A 12,862-nucleotide genomic window follows, 5' to 3' on the forward strand; every position below is an offset into this window, starting at 1 on the left:
CTCCTCTTCCTGGAATAGTTTATTAAGGTCTAGGGTAGTTTTATCCACTGAATGAAGTCAAGCCAAGCCCGCTGCTTTTCTGTAATTTGATTTGTGAGAGCTGGAATTACGTGTCTTCGGCTTAAAGACTGGGCATTTTGCAGAGCAAACCTGGCACCATGGGTTAATAAGTTTTATATAACCAAAAATAAATGAGAGAGACTTCAAATTATCCATCAGGAGAAAGGTGGACCAAAGTTTACTGACTCGCTGATTAATGTAACACAATAAGCATTTAAATATGCCTATCTGTGGAATAAAAATGAAAAGTGACACCGGGGATACATTCCAACTTGTCTCACCTTTTACATATCTATTATGTATTATCAAAGATGTAGTCTTTTCCCTTAATAAGGATGATAACCACATGACCAAAACAAGTATGTTTTGAATAATCCTGAAAGTTTTGGAACCTCATGCTGGAAAGATGCTTTGAAATAGGAATCTGGAACCCTGAGTTCTTAAACTCCAGGTTTCTCAAACTCAGCACTATTGACAGTTTATACCCAAATGATTTTGTTGCTGTTGGAGTGCTGTTCTGTGCATTGTAGGATGTTTAGGCAACCTCCCAGCTCTCTACCCACGAAATGCCAGTAGCAACAACCACCATCCCCACTCCCCTCCTGCTCAATCGTGACAATCAAAAATGTCTACGGACACCGCCAAACATCTGCCGAGGGGCAAATTATACGTGGTTGAGAACCACTGGTCTAGAGATATTTTCTCTTTAAGACCACGTGGTAAATATACTAAAGTAAAAGGAATCACAGCAGGGCACTAAAGGTTTTCACAGCCATTATTACATAGTTTTATCCACTGAATGAAGTCAGTACATGGACGTACATGCAAATGAATGTAGGCTGACGTGCTCATAGCAAAAGTATACTCACTGTGTACAAGAAAACAGAAATCTTTCCACATCAGCAGCAGAGTGAGTTTTGTAAAGCCTTCTGCATCATATTCCACGACACCTCTGGGTGATAAGAACACACACACAAAGAAGAAACCCTCATAAAAACAAGGCAGAAAAGAGATGAAACCATGTAAAGAATAGATTCCTAGAGTCACGGTGACTGAATCCAAGAGGCATTTAAGGTGAGTGTTACCACAGGAAGGACATGGGATTTGGAATGGCAGCATCTACATTTGTGTTACAGCTTTGCCATTTACTACCTATCACGATTCCGGGCAAATCACTTAACCTTTGGAGCCTCAATTTCCTCATCTGTAAGACAAATAGAACAATATTTTCGAGCTTCATTACAGGGTCGTGAAAAACAAGTAAGATAGACCATACAATGCTATGCAAATGCTGGTTATGAGTAAAAGGACAAATTAAGCAATCAGGTCAACAGGGACACTGCTGTCTGGATGGTGATTAAGACCCACTTTCACTCGGGCACTAAAAAGCAATGAGCAGTGACAACGTTACTAAGTCTGGAAGTCTATGTTAGTTTCTTCCAAAGTACTTGGAATCCTTTCACTTGTGTCCCCTGTCCTCCCCACCAGGCTCAAGACAAAGTAGCCACGTTAGCTGGGTGGACACTGGTTCAGGTGGGAGATGCACAGGACGGGTGTCAAGGAGAACAGCCCCTGACCGCTAAGGGCCTGGCCAGAATCCTGATAGGCTAGCCTCCCCCGCTCCCCTCAAGAGCTGAGTGCTTGGGAGACGTGACCATAAGGTGACAATACTAACCACACACTGAGGACAGGCATAATCTTCTCTGTCGTCCACCAGTGGCGTGTGCTATCTCCCTGGCTGAGTCAGGCCAATCAGACTGTCGATACCAATGGCCTGCCAGTTTCAGTAGGAAGGGTGAACTCATCATAAGGGCAAAGGGAATTAGGACACTAAAGACTGAGTGATTTGCTCAAAGACTGTTGGCACATCATTCAGATGACTTAGGTCAATAAGTTTAGTCACCGGTTTATATTTCTTTTCGTGAATTTATAATCAACTCAACATGTTAAACACCGCTATCTAAGCTTTTTAGATCCTGCATGCTGTACGTAAAAACAAGCACAGAATCCTTTCCATTATGCATACAGTACAGTAATAGAATAGTATTTGCACAGGATTTAGTAGTTGTATACAAGTACTACTATATTACTGTGTTATATGCATAATAAAATATACACAAAATGTATATTAAAAAAGAGTGAGACTTTTCCAAAAAGATGTAAATGCGAGTTTTCCTATTTTTCTTGGGTGCGAATGGAGTGAGGTGGGGTGTGTGCCCCCTACTTGGGAGGTTACTGTGTTAGCTCCTTCATTTTTCATTCTATATTCTTAAGATAATTTCCTCAAAAATTAGAAGTCCAATGGTGCCATTTACTAACCACTGTTTGTATCATAAGAACTTTTTCAAAATGTTCATAAGTAAAGCTGAAAAAAAATCGTTGAGTATTAAAGGCTTATGTGAGAGACAGTCACACTGTTTAGATATTGACAATTCTATTTTGGAGGCATAAAAAGTTCCACTATGTATAATGAGAAAATTTCTTAAAATTGTTTTGAGGAGTCAGAAATTTTGCCCATAATTATGCTACAGTTTATAAAATTATATTCCTGGGAATGGCCAACCTTATTCTTTGTTTTGCCCGCTCCTGCCTAGTCCCAATTTTTTTGGTCCCAATTTCTTCATCTCCTTGTTTAAAATCTTAACTTTGTGTGACTATATATATCTTTCTATCTTTATAAACCTTCTCTGGAACAAGGTGGGCTATAAGCAGATCGCTAACACCCTTAGTGCTCAGCCCCCCTGAATGGGTACAGCGCTCCATCTTTTGAAGAAGACTGTGGGGAAAACACGGTCCCTCTGCCCTTGAGCTAAGCCCTGGGCAGAAGCTCAACCAGGCCTCAGACGCCATTTAGGAAAACAGAGCTGCAGAACAGCAGGCCACCGGCAACCTGAAGGAGGGGGCCAGCCAGGGGGGCGGCAGCAGGAGGAGATGCACTCCCCAGCCCCACGCCTGCTTTCCCCTCTCTGTGCCTTCTTCCAACTCCTAATCCCGAGTGTGAGTCGCTGCTTTTGCGTCTAACGCCGGCTTTCCTCCCTGAGAAAAGCCTGCCTGAGTCTCGAGAACCAGGGTTCCCGCCCTGGCCCTGTCTCTTCTGGGCAGGTCACAAGACTTCTCAAAGGTCCAGGGCTTTCTTCAGTCAAACGTGCCAATAATGCCCACGTGGCTCCCTCCCTCACGACTCCAGGGAGCAGCTGGAGGTGTGCGCTGTGCACACTGCAGAGAGCTCAAGAACAAGCAGGCCTCGCTGCCCTCGTTACTGCTGGGCTTGGGGTTAGTCGTGAGGCTGCTCCAAATTCTGCTCCACAATCAATAACGCGATTCTGATATGTAGCAAAATCCTAAAAAATGTCTTCCTGGGAGCTTTAGCTTAAGCAACATACCAAAAAGAATCAAAGTGGCACTGAAAAGCTATTCCGTACAAGAGCAAGCTGCTATTTTCTCAATCAAGCTCTCGCGTTAGGGCCATCGGGACGGGAGGACATTGCTGGTACATGGTTTAAGCACAGAGGAACTTACGTGCCGAAGTGACTGAGGAAAGCAGCAATATACTCCCTTCTTTTGTGGTATCCTTGAATCACATACTGCACCTGGAACAGGAACCCAAAGCTGAGGAACAGGGAGTATTCAAATGCTATTTTACAAAGCATTTCGAAGATTCAGGGAGTAGAAAGAATGGTTAAATGAATACCCATATTCCTGCCACCTGTATTCAACAACTATGAGTATTTTGTCTGGTTGCTTCATCCAGCCATCTACCTCCCTAACAAGCTATCAGTCAATCTTGCTGAAACATTTCAAAGGAACTTAGAGACACCATGGAAGTTTCTCCCTAGATACTTGGGCATGTACCTCCAAAAAATAAGATATTTTCCTACATAGCCACAATGTTATGATCGTACCCAAGAAATTATCAGCCATTTTCTGACTTCATCTAGTGCCCCGGGCGTTTTCAAAATATCCCAATTGTCCCCAAAATGTTCTTTTAAAAGACAGGGCATACTCAAGGGTCAGGCATTTAATCTAGAAAGTCTATTAATGTAGATTAATACGACCGTGTGTGCATGTGTCCATGCCTGCATGCACATATATGATTCTGACTTTTCAAAGAGATTGGGCTAGTTGTCTTGTAGAATGTTCTGCATTCTAGACTCTCTGATTGTTTCCTTACTCCCTGTATTTGTCCTCTACTCCCTGTAATTCCTATTAATTGGAAGTTAGACTAAAGGTGTGACTAGATTGGGGGTGTCTGGGTGGCTCAGTTGGCTAAGCGTCCAACTCTTGATTTTGGCTCAGGTCATGATCTCAGGGTCATGGGATTGAGCCCCGTGTAGGGCTCTGCACTGACAGCACGAGGTCTGCTTGGGATTCTCTTGCTCCCTCTCTCTCTGCCCCTTCCCTAATCACATGTGCCTGTGCATTCTCTCTCTCCCTCCCTCCCTCCCTCTCTCTCTCAAAATAAATAAACTTAAAAAATAATGTGTCTAGACTAGACTAGATTCAGGTTAAATATTTTTGGCAAAACAACTTCATAAGTGATGGTGGGCTTGATCACTGATTTAGGTGACGACAGCAGGACGACAGCAGGACTAATCCATCGTAAAGGGAGGTTTCCCCTTTGCTGCCGCCAGCAGTGACCCCTGGGTATGCTTCTCGAGGCATGAGAAGACCTAGTCCCCTCTCGACCTTTTACCTCACGGTTTCGATACCTGTTGGAGATCCTTGTCTGAATCAGATTTTTCATTAGGAGCCGAAAAGTGGTGATTTTTAAAAATTCTAACCCTCCTTGTGTACTTACCATCTGGAATTCTCTGTAAAGAAGAGTTTCCTCACATCTAACGGGGGCTATTTTATCCTGAATTAGGACTCCTATTGAAAAGGCAGGATAATGCTTAATTCTTTCTTTTCAAATTCCTAGTATTCAGAAGAAGGAGTGTTACAATAGATTTTATTTTGCCTTTTCAGATTTCCTTGTTATCACCAAATGACCGTTTTTATTTTTAAAAAAAATTGTGAACTTATTAAGCTGGGCATCTGAAAGTTAGTCATTTACCCATCAGCTACTAACACAAAAATTCATTCCTTATAATGTCCTCACAGTGGCTCAAAGAAACGGCGCGGGGCGGGGGGAAGTGGCCCCCCAAATTGTTTTTATTGGCTATAGCCACAATGAGTTTCCATGGCTAACAAAAGCTCGAGATAAAGTGCTTGAAATAACCTTGACACAATTGGTAGTGATAGCCATTTTGTACCCTTTAAAAGTAAAACAATTCTATTTATATAATAGGGGTTTATGTCAATTTATAAAAACAGTGCTTACTTTGCAGGCTTAATGCAGGATCAGAAATGTTATTTTGGGAAAAGAAAAACAGATGATAAGTTTGCTTAAGTGGCTTTGTTTAAAAAGGGGATGAAAACAGTTCTGTGTACTTGATTTTAAAAACAGAAAACCATTTTAACAGAAACCCACAACAAAACTGGCTATAAAGATAGATTCCCATGTAATTATGGAAATTCATTTGAAGAGATTGTTTCTAAAAGCAGCCCATACTGTCCTCGTTTGTAGCAAGCATAAGAACATCAATTTTAAAAGACAAGTAAAATTAATGAAAGGGAACCAGATAAGAAAAACAAACCGATTCTTATATTTCTGGGAAAATGGTAATACAATTTTTTGGAGAAAAATGTATGACTAGAAATTAATCTCAATTGGAGAGCTTTAAAAAAAGGCTTTTCTTCTCAATTCTGGAAGACCAAATTTGCATGTTTCTCTAAAATACTGGGACACAGATTTGAAGGCAGTGTAAAGTCCCACAATGTAAATAAGAATTCTATCCTCCGATCAGTCCTCAAGGAGGGCAGTGGCTGGGGGAATTTGGTCCAATGAGAAGCGTCCACTTCACGAGAGTTAGATGCCCCGGAATCTGTGCCAAGCCCACAGACTGCAGAGTTGCCAGATTTTAGGTTCTCTGACATTTAAAAACTAATACTGAAGACTCTGAAATATTATTGTACTTTTAAAATATTTCCTATATAGAGATGAGCCATCTTTTGAAAGAAAGAGACAAACAAAAGATTTATTTTCCAAGCCAATGTGAACAAGTCAATAGGGGCATAGAAAACAGTACTTTGGAACTTAAGTGAACTGAGTCAGTCCATGTAGAAGAAGAGAGTAAATCAGTATTGCTTGTGGATTAACACGTCCAGTATTTAGCTAAATACACTGGCTGGACATGAACGAGCATATTCTTATGTTTTTTTAAAAGTATCTAACAATAGCCATTAACGTAAACTCAGCTACTTGGCAGTGTAATGGCTCATAAATGCAGCTCAGGGAAAGCTTTCGATAATCTGATGTGCTGGGTTATTGGACCGGCTGACCTGGAGATCTCGCCCTGAGGAGCGGGGCTCTGGCAAACTGTTCCTGGACAGGACACGGACAATCAGGAACTCACTACTAAAAAGTGAGGTACAGAGAAACAGAAAGAGCTGAAGGCAGCTCTAGTGAATTACCTTGATGCTAGCCAGTGGCAACCCCCCCCCCCCCAAAGCCATGCATGCATGCATCAGATAACTGGGAAATGGAGGAGTTCAAAGGTGAACGATCTAGCAAAAACTCAGGACACAAAGGAAATTTCAGAAGAAGGAGACAGAAGTTTAAAAGATGAAGATAAGGCTGGAGCAGGAGGTCAGAATCCTTAGAAAAGGAAGGAGGGTGAAGAACTAGGGAGAGAAACGGATGAGCTGTAATTCACAGTAAGAAAGGCCGACGTCAGGTGGAGACTGACTCTAAGATGGGGTGAAGAAGCTGGCGCCTGCACACAAGGCCGTGTAGGTGCCACGCTGGAGAGAGGAGCCTTACAAGGGGCGAGGGGAGGGTCAGGAGACTTGCTTTTACCTTGTTGGTGAGCAGGTGGCATACTTGAGGCACATAATCAATGAGACATCCTCCTCCTGGGAAAGCTGGGATATGAAGAGCTGAGGAGCCTCCAAGCGCACTGAAAGGACAAGAGGACAAGGGACACTTGTCTTAGGGCTCCGACAAGGTAGAAGTGGTACCCTCACAGACTTGGCTTCTCTTACCAAGGTCTGCCCACGAACCGCTTGGAATGATGACAACGGGAATATGGGCTTCGCTTTATGATTAGATTTATTTTAACCCACTTTGTTAATTCAGCGTGTTCGTGTTACCGATGAATAACAACGAATGATTCTGTCACACAAGAGTACAAATTAGCACATTCTGACTGGCATGGGTAAATGTCTTACCAATAGTAATGGGTTGGACCTAGTATGGAAACACATTTTTTTCATCCCCTTCGTTACGTGCCAGGCAAAGAGAAGTCAGAAGTCATTCGTTAAACCCCTGAATTGAACTGAACTGAGTTGCTGCAGCGCTCCCAACAGTGCACCAGAGGGACCAGTTCTGCCCTCACCAGCTTGGGGGCCCTGGGAAGCCTCCTTGGGCTTTAGCGCCCTCATGTTTAGTGTGAGGCAGGTGGCCTAGGACAGGGGCTGCAGACTCCAGGGTCTACCCGGCCCAGGTAGGTGATGGAAACGAGCACAGAGAACTGGAGTTTCTGCCCAGTGGAAAGGGCCCTCCACCTCTTCTCTTCAGCTGATCTCTGCCACGTGGGAACACAGGCCCGGTCTTATAGGAGCTCAATTTTTCACGTGAAGCCAGAAATCCAGAAATCCAGAATATTTAACGTCTCAAGTTTTAAATGGTGGCAACTAATTAAACACTTTCTGGAACACCATGCCGCCTGGTCCTGTGTCTCTGGACCAATATGGGTGGGAAGTCTGTAACTAGTCCAAGTCAACACTGACATCCAATCCATCTAAACAAGAAGGTACAGTCAAAAATCACCAAACCAAGCACTACGACACAACACGGATCCAGAAATAGTTTCCAGGTCCTGAGCAGTATACAGTTCGTATCTCATTCTTTTAAACTGTTCTTATTTTTTTTTAATGTTTATTTATTTTTGAGAGAGAGAGAGAAACAGAGTGCGAGTGGGGCAGGGGCAGACAGAGAGAGATACACACAGAATCCAAGGCAGGCTCCAGGTTCTGAGCTGTAAGTGCAGAGCCCGATGCGGGGATCGAACTCACGAACTGAGATCATGACCTGAGCCGAAACTGGACACTTAACCGACTGAGCCACCCAAGCAGGCACCTCTCGTAATCATCCAATCTTGATTTTATCTTCTTTTCTCTCTCAGTTTCCTTTGGTCCTAATTTGTTTTTCTTATTTGAATTTTAGCTTAATGTGTAGGTCTTCTGCTGTAAGCCCCTTGAACCATCTCTGTAATATGATGGGGTGTAAAAAGACCCCTAAGATCTGTTAATGCTGTGATAATTCGTTAACCAAGTCCCCACAGTTACAAGGCAGTAAACGGAAGCAAAGTGCTTCACAATAACAGTCTAGAAAATCATTCCTAAATAGTTTAGAGCAGAAAGACTTAGCCGAGGGTTTGCGATACAGAGAACAATACACAGAACTACTGAAAGGGTTCCAGACCCAGCCTGTCTCTCTATTGACTACAGATTTCTGAAATTAATTTTTCTGGTAGGAATGAATATTTTGTTTATTTATTTATGGAATGAAAATGTCCCAACACACAAATAAAACCCCAGGTGATATGAGGAAGTCAACATCGGGTGGAAATATTTGCTGTTGACTTTTTTCTATTCAGATGATACCTAAAAAGCACAACAACTCTGACAACTGAGAAAATTATGAGACAGCATTTGACTAAGTATGACATTAATGAATCATCTACAGCCTGCAACTGCACAGAATCAGCAAGAACATCATTTCCGTTTGCTACTCTCAGAGCAGACACTGGCTTAGATTTACTCTAAACTCTGAAGAAGGCTAGGAAAATTCCTATGACTTCTTGTGAACTGGAAGAAGGCTTTTTGTCCCCTCTTTTGTATGCAAATGTACACAGAGGGCACACTTCAAACCGGAAGGTTCTACTGGTTCCATTAGGATGGAAACTGATCCAGAAGAAAATTCTGTAGCACAAGAGTAACAAATCCAATATTTATATCCTGTAGTTACTGGGAGAAATATCTGTGTGACACAGAAAATACCAAGATCCAGCTTCTCATTGCTTAGAGGAACAATCTTTGGCATGATAAAATTCCAAAAAATAATTTGAACAGTTTCCTGGAATTGATTATAATGGGCTTTGACCTGTATAAAATATTACAGGATAAGTTCTTAATCATTCATTAAATTGAATACAAAAAATGAAAATAGTCTGTGGGTAATCCTCTAAACTTGAGACTCTCTCTGCTTCTGAAATACAGCCATTAAACCAAAATTACCTGTAATGATGGAAAGAAGCAGAGATGTGGAGAAATCCAAAGACCGTCTGCTTGGCCGCCAGGCCCGTCTCTCTCCACTCTGCTTCTGTGTTCATCGGGATCTAACACTTGTTGCTAGGTGCTTTCTCATGATCGAACTTAATCCTCCCCACAATTCAATGAGGTGACAATTATCAGTGTAATTTTACAGGTGAAGAAACTGAGGCTCAGAGAGCAGAAGAAATTTCCTTGGGTTCATTCACACAGCCAGAAAATGATAAAGTCAAGATCTGAGCTCAGACCTGCCTACTGCCAGAGTCCAGGCTGTTACTGCTGAATTCCGTGCCTCCCTGAGAGCAGGGGGCTTTTACTCTTGAAAGGGCTGCAGGGACGGGAAGAAACAGTGGGTCTGGCTACCAGTGAGTGGGACCAGGATTCCAGGGATGCTGTAGGGCTTCCAGAAGCACTCCGACTACCCCTGAAGCAGGCACTGTGTTGTACAGCCCACCATCTCTCCTGACATTCCTCCACACCGCAGCCGAGCAAGCATTCCTGTCGATTTTGTTCGTACTTCAGTCTCTCCCACCCCAACCACCAAACGACCAGATTCACTGGATCTCAGATGCGAGGAGCCACCCTCTCTGCCATGTCTCACTGTGGGTGACCGAGTTGGCTGCACAGGGCGAGCCTCAGTGAGTGAAGTGCTTCCGATACTAGGAAGGATTGCTTTAAGTGAGAGTTTATTTTTAAAATGGCACTTACTGCAGCCTTTCTTTAACTCGGGAGTTCCTCAGCTTGGGAGGGTACTGAACCTGACTTCCAGCGTCACACACTGATAAGTGCTGCTGATTCATGTATAAATATCCGCCTCGTGGGTAAATATTTAACAGGTTTGCTATAGCCTGAATGCTGCCCTGATCATGCTCAATAAACAAAGTCAAGTGCCATGAAATAAAAAAGCTATTATGTTTTTAAAAGGTGCAAGATGGAGGTAAGGCCTTGTGATCTCTAATTATTTAATATTCATGAATCAAAAACTACTGGGTTGAGCACGTACAACAGAAGGCTCAGCCTGTGCAGATTCCAGGGCTCACGGAGCTCTTCCCAGGAATGCAGGGCTGGCTGGAGAAGGCAGGGCTGGACCGGTTGGCTTAGCGGCGGGAAGGGGCTGAGGACAGGGTGAGAAGGGGGTGGAGGGGACCACTGCTGTTGATTCTTCTGATCTTCAGACCGGTGAGGTGAGGAAGCGGGGTACAAAGTGACGGAAAATCAACTACTGGGGGGGGCATCTCAGGTTGAAATTAGGAGGAGAAAGGGGTGAAGGGGCTGTTCTGATGAGAAAATACCATCTATCTCTTTATTGACTGAAATGCGCCATGAAATTAGCTGATAATTCTTAGAACTGAAACTGAATCTGTGGATACAAATTAGAAGGACAAGACCAGAGTCTGAGAAATCTGTCCAACAATGGAGTTGAATAGACCAAAAGGTAGCCAGAAAAGCATTTCCAGGTCCGTCTCACTGGATGTAAAAGTCAAATACAAGAACTGTCTGTGTTAAATGTATTGATACAATGGTTTTCCATGCAAATACAGCCAAGAGAGCCCTTTGCGAACCTGGCTCTGTCTGCAAATACTCAGAGCACTTCTAATACTGAAGACTTGACTTGGCTACAGTGCAACAACACAAAGGAAATACTTTTGAGCATTTTGACATGGAAAAATGCAGGGAGTCAGCCTGTCTGAAGGCCTGACTTGGGACAATGGGGTTTGATTTTAACCCATTATGGAACAGTAACTCTTCCTCTCCACGTGGGGTTTTACCTTACTAGCCCGAGCAAAACATGACTTGGCACTGGAGAAAGCAAGAAGGGCCAGTGGTTTTCAATTATAATTCTTGCTTCTGCCAAGTTTGTTCTGCTTGGTTCTATTCAATGCTCCCATCAGTGCAGTGGGGTAACACTCCTCTCAAAAAGACCCATCTCTCTCAAGGGAGAAATAACAATCACAATCACGTTAATATTAAAATAGCACCAAGCACTCCAAGAGAGACTTCATTCTAAACCACCTCCTCTTGGAGCATGCTGTGGTCAAAGGTTATGTCAAGGCCCTTCAGAGACACTTGGCTCAGCGTTATCATCCAGCTTTTGCCTTTGGATGGGATTCCGAGGGAGAGGACATTGCCTCCTCCACAATATGATTCTGGGGAGTGTTGGAGGGTCAAGCACTGACACGGGGAACTTCCAGGATGTCAGACGGACACAAGCTGCCACTAAGCCCCAAGGCTAAGAGACATCCTAAGGAAAGGTGAGCCTTCAATTCAATTCAACAAACACTAACTGTATGCCTAACTGTGTTTAAGGACTTTAGTTTCCCATTCTGGAGATGTGATTAGGGCACCACTGCTAATTCCCTTCATGGTAGAGAGATGCCAGGGAACCTCAAGAATCTGGAGCACTCTATAATGCCAGAGTATGTTTCCTGGTGGCCCGCCAGGAGGGCCATTACAGCAAAACAGAAGTCACTGGTATTTATTGAGTATCCACTTTTGCCAGGCACCCTACCAGGCACTTCACTATCTCTAAACCTCATAACAACCCGGCCAAGTGGACCTAATGAGTCCAATTTACAGAAGGGGAAATCAAGGGTCTTAGGGTCTAAGTATCTTTCCAAGGTTACCCAGGCAAGCGAGCTGCAGAGTCTTCTTGGTTCCAAAGTCTACGTCCTTTTTCATCAGAAATTCTTTCATAGAAAGAGGTGTGAGAAATTTGAAACTCTTACCCCCCTATGGCCTGAAACAGCGGTGTAAGTGGCTGAAATTATCCTCAAAAAAGCTTGTATCCATGAAACTCATCACTGTGCCGTCTCACTTGTTCTTAAGACATCATATGTCACAACAAGTTAACTTGCAGGATAGAGAAAAAAAGTCACGTATAGCTTCTGAAAACCCACAAGCACACAAATAGTACATTAAGGAGAGACCCTGGTTTATTTGTTTGTTTGTCGTTCCCAACGGGATTTTCTTTTTTCCTAGCAAAGCATTTTCTAGTGCTATTGTTAGTTCTTGCCTCATTTCATGGATTCAACTCTGAGCCGTCTCAAGAATCTCTGGATACCTCAGTTAAACAAAATCAGGGTATAATTCAAAATCAAAAAAAAAAAAAAATCTCAGCAAGTATAACAGGAGAAAACAGAGATCACAGAGACAAGTTTACAAGTAGAAGAAAACATGGGGAGTCAAACTGGATGAGGGGTTCACTGAGCACCAATGGAGGGCTGGCCATACTACATTTGTGACTAACCCAATGTTTCTATTCAGCATAAATCAGGTCTTTATTAGAGTACTGTATTCCATTTCTTGTTTCCCATTTTTAGAGGGACATACGAAAATGGAAATGTTCTGAGACAATGACAAATATGACTGAATACTTAGAAAATGTCCCTCTGGAGGAAAAGTCTAAAAAGAAGCTGAAATTGTTAAGTAA

General features: G+C 43.0%; 1 protein-coding gene across 6 annotated transcripts in view; it reads right to left on the reverse strand.

The window, feature by feature from the left end:
- The window catches only part of BABAM2 (BRISC and BRCA1 A complex member 2), a 393,896-nt gene that overhangs the window by 78,502 nt on the left and 302,532 nt on the right, over positions 1-12,862 (reverse strand). For all 6 annotated transcript variants that reach the window (XM_042933377.1, XM_042933374.1, XM_042933375.1 and 3 more), the window contains 3 exons: positions 6,959-7,058; positions 3,580-3,650; positions 930-1,012 (listed from right to left, as the gene is read on the reverse strand). In XM_042933377.1, the coding sequence (XP_042789311.1) occupies positions 930-1,012; positions 3,580-3,650; positions 6,959-7,058 (254 nt within the window). The remainder of the gene's footprint in view (positions 1-929; positions 1,013-3,579; positions 3,651-6,958; positions 7,059-12,862) is intronic.

This window comes from Panthera leo, chromosome A3 (assembly GCF_018350215.1).
Source record: "Panthera leo isolate Ple1 chromosome A3, P.leo_Ple1_pat1.1, whole genome shotgun sequence".
Lineage (NCBI taxonomy): Eukaryota > Metazoa > Chordata > Mammalia > Carnivora > Felidae > Panthera > Panthera leo.